The sequence below is a fragment of the Rhea americana genome, unplaced genomic scaffold (assembly GCF_003343005.1).
Source record: "Rhea americana isolate MKP2758 unplaced genomic scaffold, rheAme1 scaffold_491, whole genome shotgun sequence".
NCBI lineage: Eukaryota > Metazoa > Chordata > Aves > Rheiformes > Rheidae > Rhea > Rhea americana.
This window is the reverse complement of record NW_028186636.1, coordinates 82,385-99,861: the sequence shown is the minus strand read 5'-3', so window position 1 is coordinate 99,861 and position 17,477 is coordinate 82,385. Positions and strand designations below refer to the sequence as shown.

General features: G+C 35.8%; 1 protein-coding gene across 1 annotated transcript in view; it reads left to right on the top strand.

Moving 5' to 3' along the window:
• Nucleotides 1-2,576: 2,576 nt before the first annotated feature.
• Nucleotides 2,577-17,477, top strand: part of TPO (thyroid peroxidase) — a 47,439-nt gene continuing 32,538 nt past the window's right edge. Inside the window, exons 1-5 of the mRNA XM_085317261.1 lie at nt 2,577-2,598; nt 3,378-3,471; nt 7,297-7,381; nt 13,834-14,003; nt 16,328-16,460. Of these exons, the coding sequence (XP_085173387.1) occupies nt 3,378-3,471; nt 7,297-7,381; nt 13,834-14,003; nt 16,328-16,460 (482 nt within the window). The 5' untranslated portion in view covers nt 2,577-2,598. The remainder of the gene's footprint in view (nt 2,599-3,377; nt 3,472-7,296; nt 7,382-13,833; nt 14,004-16,327; nt 16,461-17,477) is intronic.

The following is a 17,477-nucleotide window of genomic DNA, read 5'->3' as shown; positions in this document are numbered from 1 at the left end:
AAATGCTACAAAATAGTGTAATCTGCTATCAAAAATAGTTCCTGCAGCTGCACGGATTTGTCTCGGCAGTCTCTCATTCTAACCCAATGTCTGTAAGAACCGATAATGCCTCCGACAGCCTGGTAGGGCTACAGGCTGTTACTGAGCAAGTCTAAGAGTAGTCTGGAGATTACAGAAATGTGTCTGTTCCCTGTATTAAGCTTTGGTTGAAACAGCATAATATTTTGTGTAAGAAATAATTTCTCTGAATATCTACCTGAGGAGGTCTGCAAAAATCTGTATGTGTCAATTATCCCAAATTCTGTTGCTTTTTTCCTTTTTATTGACTATTTACTTTAAAGGTCTTTAACTTTTAAAAACAGAAACAGATACAGTACTATTCTTCTTGTGCAGATGCAAATCTTTAAAATAAAAAAGTGTATCAATAATATAACAAACTGGATGAGCCACTTATTTTAAAACTTAAATTTTAATGTTTTTAACTGCTAAGGTCTACTACTGTTTTCCTTACCTGTGGTGTTTAAAGTAAGGATGTTTTTTATRTACTTGAAATTAGCCTTGTATTTCATGTTTAGATAGGCATTAGACTTTTACTATTGGGCTGACATTCTTTCTGCAGGTAGAATGGCTGAAGCTATGTAACCAATATAAACCCCCGAAGAAATAAAGGACACAATCAGCAAGATATTAATCCAAATTATCTGCACTGACATGTAGACAATATATGAATCCTGGATTCAGAAAATCAAGGTTGTTCTTAAAAACATTAAATTTTGCCCTCTTAATTCTCTTTCAGCATATCCGAGTAGCAAAATAGTCAATGTGTTCCAGTGAGAACGAGAATAGAAAYTTCAGCTGGGTCCAGGGTAATAAAGACTCCCATACTTCCTAGCTAAAATTGTGTTTGAGTCTCAAGGGAGAGTTAAGCAAAATAAAAATCAGAAGTTATGATATAGATTGCATTTATACAATCAGTGAAAAGAAAGACAAATATTCCCTCACAGAGCTATTTACTGCCTGTGACCATTTATAGTCTTTTGTTGATGAATACTTCAACCTCAAACAGTGAACAAAGGTTATGGTTCTTATTTAAACAAACCTTGATGTAGGTAAATTCTTCTGGCAGCTGATGAGAATGCTTTGATTTTTGACCATGAGACTACAAAGAAAATCAAACTATGAAAGTGCAAAGAATATCGGRCCTGTTTTCCACAAGAAAGCCCCTGAAGTCTCAGAATTAACCTGTGATAACTTGTGAAGTATACAAAAGGATACAGTTCAAAGCTCTTTATTCTGTTAGGTATTTGGAATGGATCTGCTTTTGTCAATGACTTGCAACATGAAAGAAGTCAACCTTCTTCATATTTTTGTTATATGAGGAACCAGCTTTAAAATATTTACAATTTGGAATTGTCGTAGTGTGATATCGTAAGTTTAACTCCTTGTCTAATGTCTTGAAAGTCCCCAAGTTTAACAAAAACTGCTTTCTTAACAGGTCTGTTTTCCTCTACTCTGCTTACTTTTCACTCGCTCAGCTTTGCAGGGAGCAGGATTATAGCTGACAGTCCTTAACTAGCTTGTTATTATTATACTCAATGATAATGATAATGATAATGGCTGTGGTGATGATGAAGATGATGATGATGATAAGAACAACAACAAACAACAAAAACAACAACACCAATAATGGAAATTTACCATCAATCAGTTCACATATTTGTAGATTTTCTTCACTACCACATACTATAGCCACAAGCTCCAGAATGGCTCACCTGCATAGCCCTTACTTTGCTCTTCACCCATTGCAGAGATCAAAACAGTGATCTTTGGCTCCACCTTGTGACTTGCCTGTTGAGGCCAACGGAGTTGGAACTAGGGAATCCTCAATCCCCATTTTAGGCCTGATTTTGATTGCTCTACCTATATAGGAATTCGRAAAAAAATACCCACTTAGATCCTTTAAGTCAAAATATTGGTTTCAAAAGAAGCAATAATGGTAAAAAACTAAATAAAAAAAATGTGCTCAGAAATTAAAGTATACAAGAGAAGAAAACACAATAAAACAAGAAGTGCTGCAAAGAAATTAGTGAGTAACTTGCAAATCATCCACAGACTTTATAGGTCATTTTGGTAAAGCTCTAATGCTAGAAYAAATAAAATATGATACAAAGTTGCCCATTTGGTGATCAAATGTATTGGCAAAGAGAATTAATGAAAATAGCAGCCAGAATGTACTTTAGTACATAATATAGCAATATTTTTTTCTCTAGCTGAATACTTCTCTTTGCATACCCTTAAAAAAAATTCCGATGTCAGAAATATCAAAATGACTACACAGGTAACTCTCGGTTCATTAGCAGGACAAAAAAAAAAAAAGAAACAAACCAAGCATTTACGTCACTTTCTGCATTGTGAACATCCTGATGCCAAAAAAWTTTTGAAATCATTTGCACTTTTACAGCTTGAGTGAGTACCAGTGCGCAAAGCTGGCACTGCAGGCTGGGCCCCTCGAAAGTACTTCACTTTCGTATTTCAGAAGAGTTACTGCCGTCGGTAAAGTACAGACCTGCGGAAGATAATCTTCTCAGCAGAAAAAAGGTCAGATTGTGAAACTTTCGATTGCCATTTTCTAGATAAAATCCATCATGCTGTAAAATGTAAAAGGAAAGGTTGTTTTCAACATTCAGTTTCCTGGGCAATTTTGCTTCCCTGAATTTTAATTGGTTTGTTGATTTTTTTACATTGATAAAATACAGAGCTTAAAATGTTTTAAATCTTTCAAACTCGGGTCAGCATAGTGCCTTTGAAAAATGTTACCTCTTGGCTAGTTTAAGCATATTTGCTTTGCTGTAATAGCCACTAAAAAATGACACAATGAAATGGCAAATGTAGTTGTCATTGCCATGTGGGCACATYCTGTGATACCACAGTAATACACAGTTCGGACTATAAATGGGTTTGATCATGTTACTGCACAGGGAAGTTCAAAACAGATAGTAAGCTATTGCTGAATTTTAATATATGGGTTAAGTGTTGCTAATATTTTCAGAACATAGTATGCTATAATAGTACTGTATCTCCTGATACTGGAAGTTTCTGAAAATGGAAAAAATAATAAGACAGGAAAAAAAAAAAGAGATAAAATTAGTACTGTATCTCCTGATACTGGAAGTTTCTGAAAATGGAAAAAATAATAAGACAGGAAAAAAAAAAAAGAGATAAAATTATTTTGTAGAAATTAGTGCTTTGAATTTCAAAAACATATTAGAATATGTGACTAAAAGTCAAATTTACCATGTGCTGGAAATTGTTTATTCTTTATTTGTGTGCAGGACAAGAAATCTATTTTGCCAACAATTACATTTTCTTTATTGCAGATGAGAGTGCTCATTATTCTGGGAATTTCAGCAGCTATAGCCTTCACAGCTGTGTTTTTTTCTTTCCTTCAGATAGACAAAGATATCCTCCTTGGTAAGTAACAGATAAAATACATATTAATTTTTTTTCCAGCTTTTATTCTTAASTTGAATATGGACTGCAATGGAGTTGCAGACAAGTTAGCACTGGAAGTTTAGCTTAATTTCTTTTTTTGTGCAAAATAAACTGACTTCCGTGAGAATTATTCCATGGGTGTTTTCCATTGAAAATGAAGCTTCGTAACTTCAGAAAGGAAAACTTCATATGTTTAACGTCTCCTAATTATATATTCTTTGACTAGGAGTGTTTTTACTCTTTAACGACATCCACGTGTCAGAGGTAGTGTTTACAAATATCATTTGATTTCTTTCCTGGGATGGCATCGTCGTACGTAGTGCTCCCGGGCTTGAGCCGGGTGCCGCCGGGCCCSCACGCCGCCTCCCGCTCTTGGCCCCAGAGGCTGCACGGCTCCGTGGGCCCGTTGCCTCCCAGCCCGCTGTGGCTGTGGGGACGATTTCAGAGCATCACAGCTTGCAGTACTGCCTGGCTTTAGGCAGCAGAAGCCGTCTGGGCTATTGGGTTTACATCTACTAAATCAAAATCAATGAGATCTACTAGACTAGRAATACAGCAGATCCTAGACTGAACAAAGATCCTAAGAAAAGATCTCTGCAGAAACTGAAATTAAAATAAACTAGGGAAGAGATAAGGAAGAACCAGGATTTTTCTGTTTTTACATCCCCTTGATTGATTATATAGCTTTAGATATGAGTAAGAGGAGGAAATTCTTGGAATGTTTCACTTGAAGTTAGTGTATAATCACAAATAATATAAAATGAGATCCAAGATTAAAAAAATAATAAAAGAACTAACCCCCAAGCTATTATTTCAGATAGGAAATCTTTTCCTGACTATCACTATGAAACAGGAGATCAGAACTGTTTTCCACAGCTGATTCTCTATTTAGTGCTTTTGTATGAATTGTTTGGAATGGAATAAAATGAGGTAATACTGTATTTCAGTTAATTAATAAATATATTCATAAATTTATATACATATAAAATTATATAGACTATGAAAATGGAACATATACACTAGATATAGTTCTTATTTACAGTAAGTGTCTATTGGCCTAATTGGAACAATACAAAATAACTTTTATTACAGCATTTTTGTAATAAGACTACAGTTCTGAAAATACTACATAAGTACCAAAATCATAATTCTCAGTAAAAAAAAACAAAAAAGCCAGTGGAAATTCAAGTATAGCACATGGATCTTTTGATTTAGATCAGAGTATAAATCAATATCCCATAATCAGTAATGCTTTGAGCACAATATATTTCTCAGAGATAAATCCATAAAAGTAATTAAAAATCCTACATCATTAAAATTTTAAAAGAGCAGGTTGTTGTACAGCTTATAAAGAGCAATCTTGCTTTTGAATATGCACTCAAAAACTTTTTCAGAGACTATTGCTAAGAAATGAGGAGCAGTCTTTCTTCTCTTTATACACAGTTTTAAATGTAGTAGAAATGTGAATGATAACATTAAATGAATAGTGTAAGTTTTTATCAAATATAGTGGAAAGAGAGAAAGATCTACTGTATTTAGATGCTGAGAAGATCTTTGATAGACTGAGGGAGAATCTTGCCTAGGAAAGATTATTCCCTCACCACACTTATTATTTCCCCTTTCCTTCAAAAAAAAAAAAAAAATCACAGAAATAGCACAACACAGACTATAGTTAAAATATTATATGTAAAATTATACTGTATATAAATGATCAGCCATTGATTGTTAGCAAGTTATTACTACTTATGATTTATTTTCTGAGAAAAAAAGATATTCAGTGATATATAAGGCTATAAAATTAATTATAGTATATTTGAAACATCAATCATAAGTCATTAGGAACCTCTAATTAAAAGGTCACAATATATTTCGAGTTTCTGTGCATTAAACAAATACTATAGTGAGAAAGCAATATTTCTCCAAGTCTTCATCAGCTGCATTTGAAATTAGTTTTTGTAATTTAAAATCTGAGGAAGATCTCCTGAACTGAGGGGAAAATTATATTTTATATGACTAACTGCAACAATAGTAGTAATTTATTAGCTGGCAAAACCTGATAGGCTTTAGGTCCTTTTAACGTGGGTTCTGGGGAAAAAAAAAGAAACTCTAGAATTCTAACAGAAATTATTTTATTCTTATTTAAAATAAAATCCCTAGTGCAAAAGGAAAGTTTTCCATTTATTCATTTTTGAATGGAGAATTAATGAATAGATATTTGCCAGCAGAATGCTAGGTGCATCTCCCTGCCCTGTTGACTGGCAAACTGGGGCAATCTCAGGAAATACAGATGGAAATTAAACCATTTGATTTTAAATATAAGTGCCACTGATTTGTTTAATATAAACTAGACTGGAGGAATAAATCAGTACAGCTAATATGCCGTTATGAGGTTTGAGTATCGCTTCCCATCAAATATGGATAGGAAATAGGAGGAAAATGGCTTTCATGCATGACCACTTGTGCCAGATCCAGGAAGGCCTTAAAAGTTTCTACCTATGCCTGAATACGGACTTGAACTCATCATGCCATTCAAGCCAGCTCACATTACCTGTGGGGGGGGGGCTCAGATTTGGGCCAAAGTTTACCTCTTCCCTGAGTTTTCTGCCTGGGTGATGGAGCTGGCTCGCATAGGAGCAGATGCCAAATGTCAGGACCCTCACGGGCAGTGCAGACAACCTGGAGCTGGCACTGCAGCAGGGGCCCATGGTGGTGCTGAGCACCACGGCAGCCTGGATAAACTTGTCATAATCTGTGACACCTAAAATGTAGGCACTTGTGTAGAATCTAGTTTGCTTAAATTGAACCAGTTCTTAGAAGCTGGGTTTGTAAAGCCCATCTGCAATGATCAAATCCTCACAGATTCATTGCAGACATCTCAAATCAAGAAACCTGGTGACTGAGTGTTTATCTGGTGGATGTGAAAATTCCTTACGTGTCCRATTTCCAATAGCCACACACAGTCACAATTATTTGTCCCTGGGGCTGGGCACKTTGCTTACACATGGAGCTCCACTGTGGGCGAAGTAGGCAAGTCCATGCTCTGTAAGTTCCCACAGACACCTGGAAATTTAGAAATAGTGGTAGACTTGGGCATCTGGTCCATCCTCAAGCTGAGGCAGTTGATTTTACACCTCTCATAGCTCAGAAAGAGGCTCTACAGTCAGGATGAGAATGATTTACAGACTTTTTTTGAAATCACCTCATTTTATAGAAGTCTGACTCAAAGCTAAGWGGAAGGTTGTGGACCTTTTGTTTTCAGTCCAGGAACAGTTTAATGTAAAATGCACRTGAAACCTAGGGAGTAGAGTCCGAAACACATATATGTATGTCTGCATGTGTGTGTGTRTGTGTGTKTATGTGTATAAAATGTCCCTAGCACTGATAAACACCAGTACATCAGATGATGCAGTTGCATTGGATATGAGGTACTAAATAAGGTCTGAAAGAAACATAATCACATAACATGGCACAGCACTTTTCACCTGGACTTATTAGGTATGGTACTGCATAACATAAACATAGCTAGACTTATACTGGAAGAAAAGGGAGGAAAACCTAACTTTTAATGCCTTASAGAATTATGGAAGAATTGATTTATTTTTATCTTACTACTTTATCTTTCCTAAAGGTCAAACACTAGAACATTAATTTCAGAAATGTTAAAATAGGGAGATCAGTTTAATGGGAGAAAAATTATAAATACCTTAATATTYCAATCTTGGAGATTTTATGAATATAAATATTTGAGTATGTTATCAAATAATGTATTCATTTTTTTGTTTGTTTGTTTGATTTCCTGCGGAGAAGAAACTGAAGATAATTGCATTATTGAGGCTGTGCAAAAGGGCTCTAATCTGGTGGATTATGCTGTACAATATACACTGAAAAGGTAAAAAAAAAATAAAAAAGTAAATGATCTAGTCAACAAAAAGCTTTCAAAATAGACAAGTTTGATATCGAATTTCTTTCTTTGATCTGAACCAATATAACCTGGTGCATTATTACCACTTGAGATGTTGTTTTAAAATGTGAGAAAAATAAGAAATATGATGACAAAGAGGAATGGTTTTCTAATATCAGGAAGACATCAGATTCTATGAACATGTGGCTCATAAGTTTACAATTTTACAAAAGTTATGTATTTTTGAGCACTATATATTGATTATACATCTTCAGTGCAGAGCAGTATGTGAACAACTCCTATGACATTTGTGTCAAAATCCTAATGCCTTGAAAAGAATTATTGAAGTGAGTTTCACACTGCCTCTTCTCAAATCAAATAGATGTAATGAGGGGATTAGGGAAAGGAAATGAATCATTTATCTTGAACTGTAGATAATAAACAGCTTAGGAGAAGATCCTTTGTGCTTGAGTTATGCTATGAGAGAAGGCAGTGATGCTTTTCCATGAGTGATGAAAGTATGTGGAATCAAGTCTAAAAAGTTTTGCTATTTGGTGTTTGACTCTGACCACATTTCTGTGCAGTCAATAATTGTTTTTTATCCTATATTCAGAGCACATCAGCTAACTTTTACTGGGTGCATTCATTACCCTCTTAGTCAGACTTTCCTAAAGGTGTTATGAAACTAGGATTTATCTCTGTGTTTTAAATGGAGTTACAGCTCAGAGCTGCAGGAGAGATGACTGCAGCTCCCTGCGAGGACAAAATGTGGCAGAGCTGCAGCTGCCTGGTGGTTAGAAACCGAGGTCACTTTAATTTTGTAGTGCAGGCACTATGGTGACAGTCCTGAGAAAGTCACATTTAAAAATGTAGATCTCAGCCTTTCAGTATCTCAGCTGCCTCATGTACAAACTGAAGGTACTAATATTTAACYCCCTCACAGGATATTATGGCAGTTATTTGGTCAATATTTGTCCAATATTTAAAGATGATAGATGCCAGGTGTTACTGAGATGATCATTGCAATTTTATTAGGAGTAAAACTAAGACCACTTGCTTACCCCAGATAAATTGCCTGACTGTTAGAATTTCTTTCARGATGCTGTGTATGTGGATAAATTGGCTCTGAAGAGTGGCATTATTCAACAAGCCTTTTATTGAGGTCTCTTAAAAAGCTCTTGCAGTAATAGCTATTGTGGAAAAAGCAAATAGTACTTTTTCTCCTCTCTCTCCCCACCTTTTCTCCTCTCCCTTGACCAGTCTCTCCTTCTCTTCTCCTTTCCTCTTCCTTCTCCTTTTTTTAACAGTAGTAGTTGAAAATTAGATAGCAATTTAAAACTGCCAGATTAAGTATTTGGTCTGACAGAAATTGTTGTTAAACTTTGGGTCTTTCAGAGACATAACATTACTAGTAAAGACAATTAGAGAAGTATTTATGTCTTTTGCAGCTTGGGTTTAATCCTRCAAGCAAAAAAAGGCTTGCATTTTCATCACAGCATTCAAACACGTGCATGAATACCCCCGCTGAAGTGCATGCTCCTCTGTGCAGTGGGAGCCGTGAGAGCCTGCAGTGGGAATTTGACTCTCCGCAGAATATTACTTGCTCATAAGCTAGTTGGCATGAAATATTTGGATTGACAATTTGAAAATCATCAGTGGATCATCAGTGGAGGTGAAAATTGTATTTCTGTTGTGCGCTGTTATGTAAATCAATTCATTGTGGCCCAGTTAAGTGCAGCAGTGAGTTTCAAGGATGTTACTGAGACTTTTTACTCTTTTAGTATATGCTGGTAAACGTGTTCTGCATTTACCTCTTAGACACTAGTCCTTGGTCATTTACAGAGTACTGAACTGTCAGGGACTCGTCACATGAGCTAATGTTTAGTCTTATATTATATTGAGGAGAGAATGTTCTTAAATCCTTAAGTTAAATATTTTTGCATTTTCACATCTGTTTAAAGATACTAAGACTTTTCCTTTGTAACAAAAAAAATGTATACTTGAATTAAAGTTTGGTCAATGTAAAGGCTAAAAATCAAGAAAGGAATGCGTCCGACTGAATATTTGAATTTCTGGAAGTTATGGAGATCACAGTACTGTGGAAACTCAGATTAATTTCACTTTGGCTCACAGATAGTTGAAGGAAGCCACAGTGCAATACAGACGAGCTCAGTGCTGTCTTTGAGAATGAAAAGGTGATTCTGAGATGAAAAGGCAATTTCTTTTTCAGTTTAGAGCTGGGAAACTCTTAATTATTCCATTTATGGTAATCCAAATGTATGTTTGSTGCATTCATGATCTAGGTGTCTGAACTGCAGACTGTCTGAGTGAACATAACTGGATTTCACCTGAGACCTCAGTCTGAACTTGAACGGTAGTTAAAATAGACAAGTATGTTTCTTTACCTCATCTGTTTGATATCATCATTTTTATTCTTGATTTCTCTTTTTTTTTAATGCTGGAACAATGAATGGCAAAATACTAGACGCCCCTTTTTTTTAAATATAATGATCTTCAAGGAAAATGCAGCTTCTTAGAAAACGCTTCCCAGATTTTAACATAGCTCCCAATGTATTTCATATAGTTTCTGTGGTCAGAAACTGTCTTACCTTTGCACAGTGCTTCTCATGACTGTTTGCTCACACCTGCCTGCTATACCAATTAGCTACTGGGTTTGTTAGTTTTTTTAAGATAAAGTGCTCATGTTTGTCATWATAATACAAACAGCCATAATAGTGTTAATACAGTGTAGATGAAACACAATGACATCAATTTGTATTAGGTATGTAGGACAATACCAAGGCGGTTTGGATATGGGCCTCAGAGCCATAGCTCACCTGTGAGATTATGATACTTACCCAGTGGCATATGCAAATATGTTATTGCAAATGCAAATATGCAAATATGTTACTAGCATGTGCATTATAATATACATTTAAATTGTGGCAGGTGGATTGCAAGAGGAAGCTCTATTTCTTGTAAATTTAACCAAAATGATGAGCAACACAATTTATAGAATTTTTATTAGCTTTAAATAGAGAATCTCAGCCCTGTTTTGAAGGCTCCTGGTTCCCAATGTATATTTGTTTGTCTTCTGCTCAGTGTGCCCTTTTCTGGGTTGTAAGGCATAAAAGAAACTAAAAATAACTTCAGAATCGGTAACCTTTGTGGAGTGATATCTCTTATATCCACTTTGTGCAGCTGCAAATGATCATATATTTCTTGTGTTAGAACTTAGCAATTGATTCAAAAGAACTGCTGAACTGACCACCTGAAAGTTAGGTGCAAATCATGTTGGTAGGTCACATAGGACTGCTTCCCCCAAGCTCAGATATTTGGATTGAGCAAGTTTCAGATAACACTTACATTTTAGGACACTTCTTTCACCTTTCCCTAAGTACTGAGTGATTGAAGTTAAGTACAATTCTACTACAAATACTCTGTGGAGATTGTTGAAATTTATCAGTATATTTTAACTGATTTATTTTATTTGAGAGTAGTATATATTTTAACTGCTTAAAAAGTATAGTTAACATCCCTAAAAAGATTCAAGATTTAGCTCAAGAGATTTCTCACAAACTTCATTCACATAAAATTATTTTTATTTAATATTTACTATAAATGAACYAGTTTGTTTCACATTAAAAAAAATTATAAAACCTGCCACTATCCTCTCTTCTGCTGTTGGCCCCTATCTATACTAGCTCAAAAAGACCATCTGCAGAAGGGATCATCTACAAAATAGCCTACATGTACACATCCATATTTGTAGGGAAGTGCAAAATCATTTTCTATACTCCAAATAAGTAATTACAGTTGTAGAAAGTCACTGAGCAATATGAGTTACTCACTGCCACTTTGGTCTTAATGCAGAATGTTCATGTACATACACATAATAGGAAAGATAAAATGATTTTCACTTTATATTCTTCAGAATATTACTGTTTTGAGAGATTTCCTGAGGCATGAAATGTATTTCGGATATTAATTCGGATCAGAAATCTCTAAATAATGCATTTTGTGTATATATTAATTTAATTTAATTTAAGGCAGAAAATAATCTCTGAGATTCAAAATAGCTGAAGCTGAAAAAGAACATGTGGCTCAAACTCTAGAGAATTTATTTTAGGTTTAACTTTGTTTTGTTTTCTCTATAATGAGATTCAGTAATTGAGCATCTGGCAACCACACAGAACCTTCTGTCCAAACACCGTGGTCCATCCTAGGACTTCAAAATATTAAACAAGTGCTGAAGACACTTCATACCTAATATCCTCTTTCTAGTAACAGTACTATTGCAGGTCATTCTATTAGTTTCCTGGGTGCTTCTGAGCTGCAAAATATCAAGACAATTTGTAATTTACACAGGCCACCAGCATCCCCTTCCAGCATCAGAATTCAGCTTCAATGACTGCAAGGGACTATAGGGCATACACTGAATTATGAGGCAGGAGAAAGTGGCAAGCAATAACCAGTGTTACAATATTTGTAAGATTAGACAGAAGGGAATAGACTTTGTGCTTGCATTATATTTTGTTTTGTTTTTTTCTTAACTAAACTTCTATTTAATTTGTACAGATGTCCTCTTTAACCCATTTCTATAGACATATTTGAACATGCATATGAACATGTTGTTTAAAAATCATGTATGATTGATATTATCATCATGTAGATTTAAAATATCAAACCTGAGTTCTTGCATTTAATTTTAGCATCTTTCTTTTCTTAGATACTTGGACACAGTTTAGGAGTGTTAATACTCCAGATTCCTGTCCAAATTCCTAATTGTCTATAGAAAACCTGAAAAACACAGCACTGAAGAGCAAGAGAGCTCTCTTTCACACAAATGAGAATTGTTAAGCTTTGCTAATCAAAAGAATGGAACTGTTTTTGTGTAAAGAATAACTGCATACACCAAGACTTTTTCGGATCAATTACAGGAAAAAAAATGGATCTAAAAAGCCTTGTAGTCATATTCTCTTACTTTATGCTTTTTWTTTATGTAAGCATACCCGTATTTTGCAAACAGGTACTTAACTGTTTGTTTTGCCCAAAACAAAATGCTATTTCCATTTTAAACTTGTCTTGTGGCTTAAATGAACCTAAATGAACAGGACAGCACAACGCGTTCATGAAACTCTCATATCTAAATAGATCTGCGTAGGAAAGAAGCCCCTAGGGACATCTACAACCTATGACATGTTTGCAAGTAGAAGAGGCTGGAGTTTTTTGTTTTGTTGTTTCTAGGCTGTAGGAATCAGTATGGGAGCTGGTACCTCCAGCTAAAGGGGAAGTTCTCTCTGATGGGCTGATCACATTYGTGTTTTAACACTGCTCCTCTGTAATTTCTCCTTTAACGTGTTCAGGGATCTGGGCCAAAAGTTTAAAATAGATTACATGTGCCGAAAGCTTAGGAGGCAGGACATAGTGAAATGATAATGATATAGTGCATTCACCTCAGTGTAATCACCAATAAGTTGGTGCTTTGCTACATAGCAAATCACATAATGGCTGAAGTTAGAGGAACCTCTGAAGATCATCTGGCCCAGCATTGCTGTGTCAGTGCAGCGTCAGCTACAGCAGGTGCCGAGGACTGTATCTAATGGAGTTTTAACTGTCTCCAAGGATAGAGACTCCACAACCTCTTTGAGCAACCTGTTCTAATGCTCAACCACCCTCACAGTTAAAAAGATTTTTCTTATGTTTAAGYGGAAAAGAAATCATCTCAACAAACCTTAGTTGTTGAAAGAGTTAGAGGTAAGACCAGGCCATGTAACTTAAGGTTAATGAAGCCCTACTAAACTGGTTGCTGAAGGTCCATATACAGCTAGCCTGTCAGTAGGTCAAGTGCTCGGGCAGTCTCCAAGAAGAGGTTGTTTCTACCTAACTTCAGAGTCATGTCTCTGTACGTCAACTGCAGATGGCATCCAGACAACTGCAAGCCAGCTATTTGACTGTTAGGTGGCTAAGGCAAGTGATGAATCCATCTTTGACAGAAGTAGTCCTTGATTTTAAAGATACCAAGTAAAAGCAAAAAATACTCATTTAGATGTTGCCATAGTGGAATTCGTATATTGTGACAATACTGCACAAGATCTTTTCAGTTAGTTTGTGCTGCAGGCTCTGTCCACTAACACTTTCTGTTTCTTCCCATTTGCTTTTCACAGCCTGTTGTGCATGTTAGCAGGGAACCTGAAGGGCACCCTTCCTTTATTTTCAGGATTTTCCACTTGCCTACAAAATAAGATCACTAAGTGATCTTCCTCTCTGCTTTCCTAGAGTGTCCTCTTATCAGAATTTACTCTGAATATACCCAGCATAGACAAATACCAATCAATATATTTAAAAGGTTATACTTAAATGCAGAGGTAGCTTTTTTTTAATCTCAGTTAAATCAGATGTGGCTTTTTTTTTTTCTTTTTTTTTAATGTCAATTATAGAAATATACAAGGAAGGGGAATAACAACTCCTGCTTTGCTGCTGGCTTTCTCTAAATCTCCAGAACAAGAGAGTCAAGATATTTCCCAAGCAGCTGAACGAATGGAAATGTCAATTCAAGTGCTGAAACAAAAAGTCTGCCGGAAGCGCAAGCGTTCATTGCATCCAACGGGTAAATATAGTACATCGACTCTGGCAAAACCCCTTGTTGATTGCTTGAATGTTGCCTTCTAGATTAAAGCTGGGTTAGCTTCATTTTTATTTTATTTTACMTTAGGCAGGAGTAGGTTTCATGTCCACACCCTGGGGCCAAAATGCCTCTGTTTTGTTCTTAAAGCACCTCACCTTTGTAACTTGTTACTTCCCTGGAATGCAGATTTGCAGAGCTGCTGAGCAGAGCAGCGCTGAGCTGCGGGCATCCTCTGAACTCATCAACATATACTTCTACTGTCTATAAATCAGCTCGCGTATCCGCCGTGTTGCAAGCCTCTCATTTACAGTGAAGTATCTCTCTTCCCCAGCACTTTGGTTTTAGTGCTTGTGAGGCTTAGAGCCTGTAGATAATATAGTACAATATCTATCATTTACTTTATGGCACTGGCATCTTGAAATACATTTCCTCTGGACATAGATGGTCTTATTTATACCTATCTTTCAAGAAATACATTCTTATTTCCAAAACTATTTTTAATAGTGCATTACTGTTATACATTATTTCCCCTTTATCCCTTTATTTCTTTTATTTCTGTATTCTTTTTTTTTTTTTTTTTTAATCCTGGAGGTAGACAGAGATACTTTATAAAGTTCAGTGAAGTATCATTGTCTAAGTAAAATTGTTGTTACTGTTACTATGTAATGAGTTTAACAAGTGTTTCTGGTGTTTGGAAGGCTCAAAAATTCAGAAAGACATTGATTTTTTTTCATAATTTAATTCCATCTTTAAGGTGTGAATCAGAGAATTATAATTTATATTCTCTGTCTTAGTATTAAAACATGACAACCTTCTTTCAAGAGACAGAATTTTTAGACTACTGTAGGAAAACATAAAAGTCTACAATTATCTCCTTTTGTTTTCCCTTGAGGAAACTTTTGGCATGCTAAACTAATGAGACATCTAATAACTACTGTAACTCATATACACACACGTGCGTGTGCACACACACACATGGTTTTAAACACACACAGATACAATGATTTTGTGCTAGTGCAATTTCAAAGAACTTGAACTCCTAAATCACAGAACAAACACATGAAATTATTGTTAATTAACAAAACTGAGAAAATTTTCATGGAAGATGAATACACACTGTATATATCATGACAAGGAGTAGCTTTACATGAAGTAAAGAATGACTAAACTGATTTTATAGAAAACATGCAAGTCAACACTTAGATGATACAGATTATTTGGGAACAGAGGTCTGACCATGACTTTCAACCTGAGGAAACATGGAAACACATTTACATCCACAAAACTAGCCTAGGTACCCGGTACATAAAACATGAACCAGCCCAACAGCTCATCCCCCTCCTTTCTCACCCCAGCCTTGCACGGGGTATAGTTCAGCAGAATGTTTCTGAAGCTGATTTAACTCTTGATTTTTTTTTTTTATCCTGGCTTACTTTTTTGGCTTGAATAATGGACCAAATCATCTTAGTTCAGAGACCTACCAAGGGGTAAGACCCATTGGCAGTGATAAGTGGTGGGACTGGATGACCTGCAGTAGGCCATGAAGAGAGAGGGGCAAGTTAGGGCTAACTCTTCTCTTTTAGTACATCATGGTTACAGTCAGTTTGAGTGAGTTCAGTGTAATTAATTTGCTGCTTCCCTTTCATGTKCCTCTCTATTTCCAACCTGCCAGTCATATGTTTACATACATGTGCGTGTGTGAGAAGATGCCAGATCTCCAGAGTTCTTAAATAATGTGAATTTGTCCCTCACCTGAAGAACGCTCACTGGAAGATCTGTCTGTGACCATATGAGAGACGTGACTAACACACTGGTGTTCTTCCCCATCCTGCAAATTCTGGTTAATAATTCTATGCCTTTCCCACATCACATTTTATTATACAGCCCACTATCCTTTCTTGCACCTCCTGCATCTTCACAGTGCCGTGTTTCCCACCCTTGTGTTCCTGAGTAGCATTTGTCACACTTCTGCTGTAAGCACAGAGCCTTACCACCATTTGCATACTGGTGAAAGGGGAGCAGATTGACCTCTGGTCCCGAACACRACTTAACAGCTTCCTTCTCATTATCTACTCTTGAGGTAATAATAATATCAGCTCTTCCTTTTCATCTTATATTTCCTCTAGGTCCCTAAGCCTACTGCCTGCAGCATTTCTCAGTTAGTGCTTTTTTCTAGGAACCAGAGGGGGCTTGCCCTAGCTGCAGCTGACAGTACCGTCTTTTCCTCCATACCTGTTGTAACAATACCTCTAACAATAACATCTATAACAAGAGCAAGTTACTTCTTTTTTTTTTTTTCCTTTCAGATCTTTTATCAGCTGATCTGCTCACTACAATTGCTAACATTTCTGGATGTCTGCCTTATATGTTGCCACCAAAATGTCCAAATAATTGCTTAGCTAATAAATATAGACTCATCACTGGTGCCTGCAATAACAGGTATGTAAGATAAGAATTGTGTCCTAGAAAATCCCACCCCTCCCCTCTTTCTTTTTTTTTTCCTTTTTCTTTCTTTCTTTTTTTTTACTTAAAACTTATGTTTACTTTTTTTCTGGAAAATATGGGTCTGTGACCCCAATCAGCTAATTTAGACACCTCATTTTTGCCTACGTTGTACACATCTATTCAAACAATAATCCAGAACAGATGGCTTATGTTCCTTTTGTATTTAGTGATGAGAGATGTTGATGCCACTGAAAGCTTCCATAGAAGGAGTACCYCCCTCTAAATTTTGGTATCCTAACTCTGGTGAATAGATTCTTCCTTTGAAGGTCTCTAAGATTTGTAAGATTCTGTAACATAAATTTAGGGAGGACTGATTCAGTAAATGTTTTTTTTCTATGTAATTTAGACAGACTGATTTCTAATCCAGTGTTCATTTTTCATTAAATTGTGTAAAATAATATTGAATGGGAAAGTATAATTTCTTAATGAGGGAAATAAGAAAATCAAGCACACTCTGTTTCAAATTTTCTCACAGCCTTGCTGTTTTATATGTTTATATGCATGTTTTATAAGCATGCATATAAAAATACTGGGTTTTTTTTTTATATATATAGCAAAGTTATGCTCAAATGTCTGTATGTTATAGCCTTGTTTGATTGGAGCCAAAACACCTCTGAATAATTTGAATAAACATAAAAAGATCTGTATAAACCTTCCTTTGAACCATGAGCAGAGTATAGAAATACCAACTGTCTCAGGTGACCTACAAAGGAAAAGTGAAATCAGTAGGACTCCTAAATTTTAGAGTAGCTAAACAAGTATTTGTTTGTTTATTGATGAGACCATTAAAAAAGTCACAGCTGTGATTTACTTGTAGCTTCACAGTTTGCCTGCTGATAAAAGTTGGAACATCTCATAACTCGGATGTGTTTAGTGGTGTTTATTAACATTACCAATTATTTAATTTGATCTCCATGGGTACTTAATTGCTACAGTCTCCTGCCGCATTCT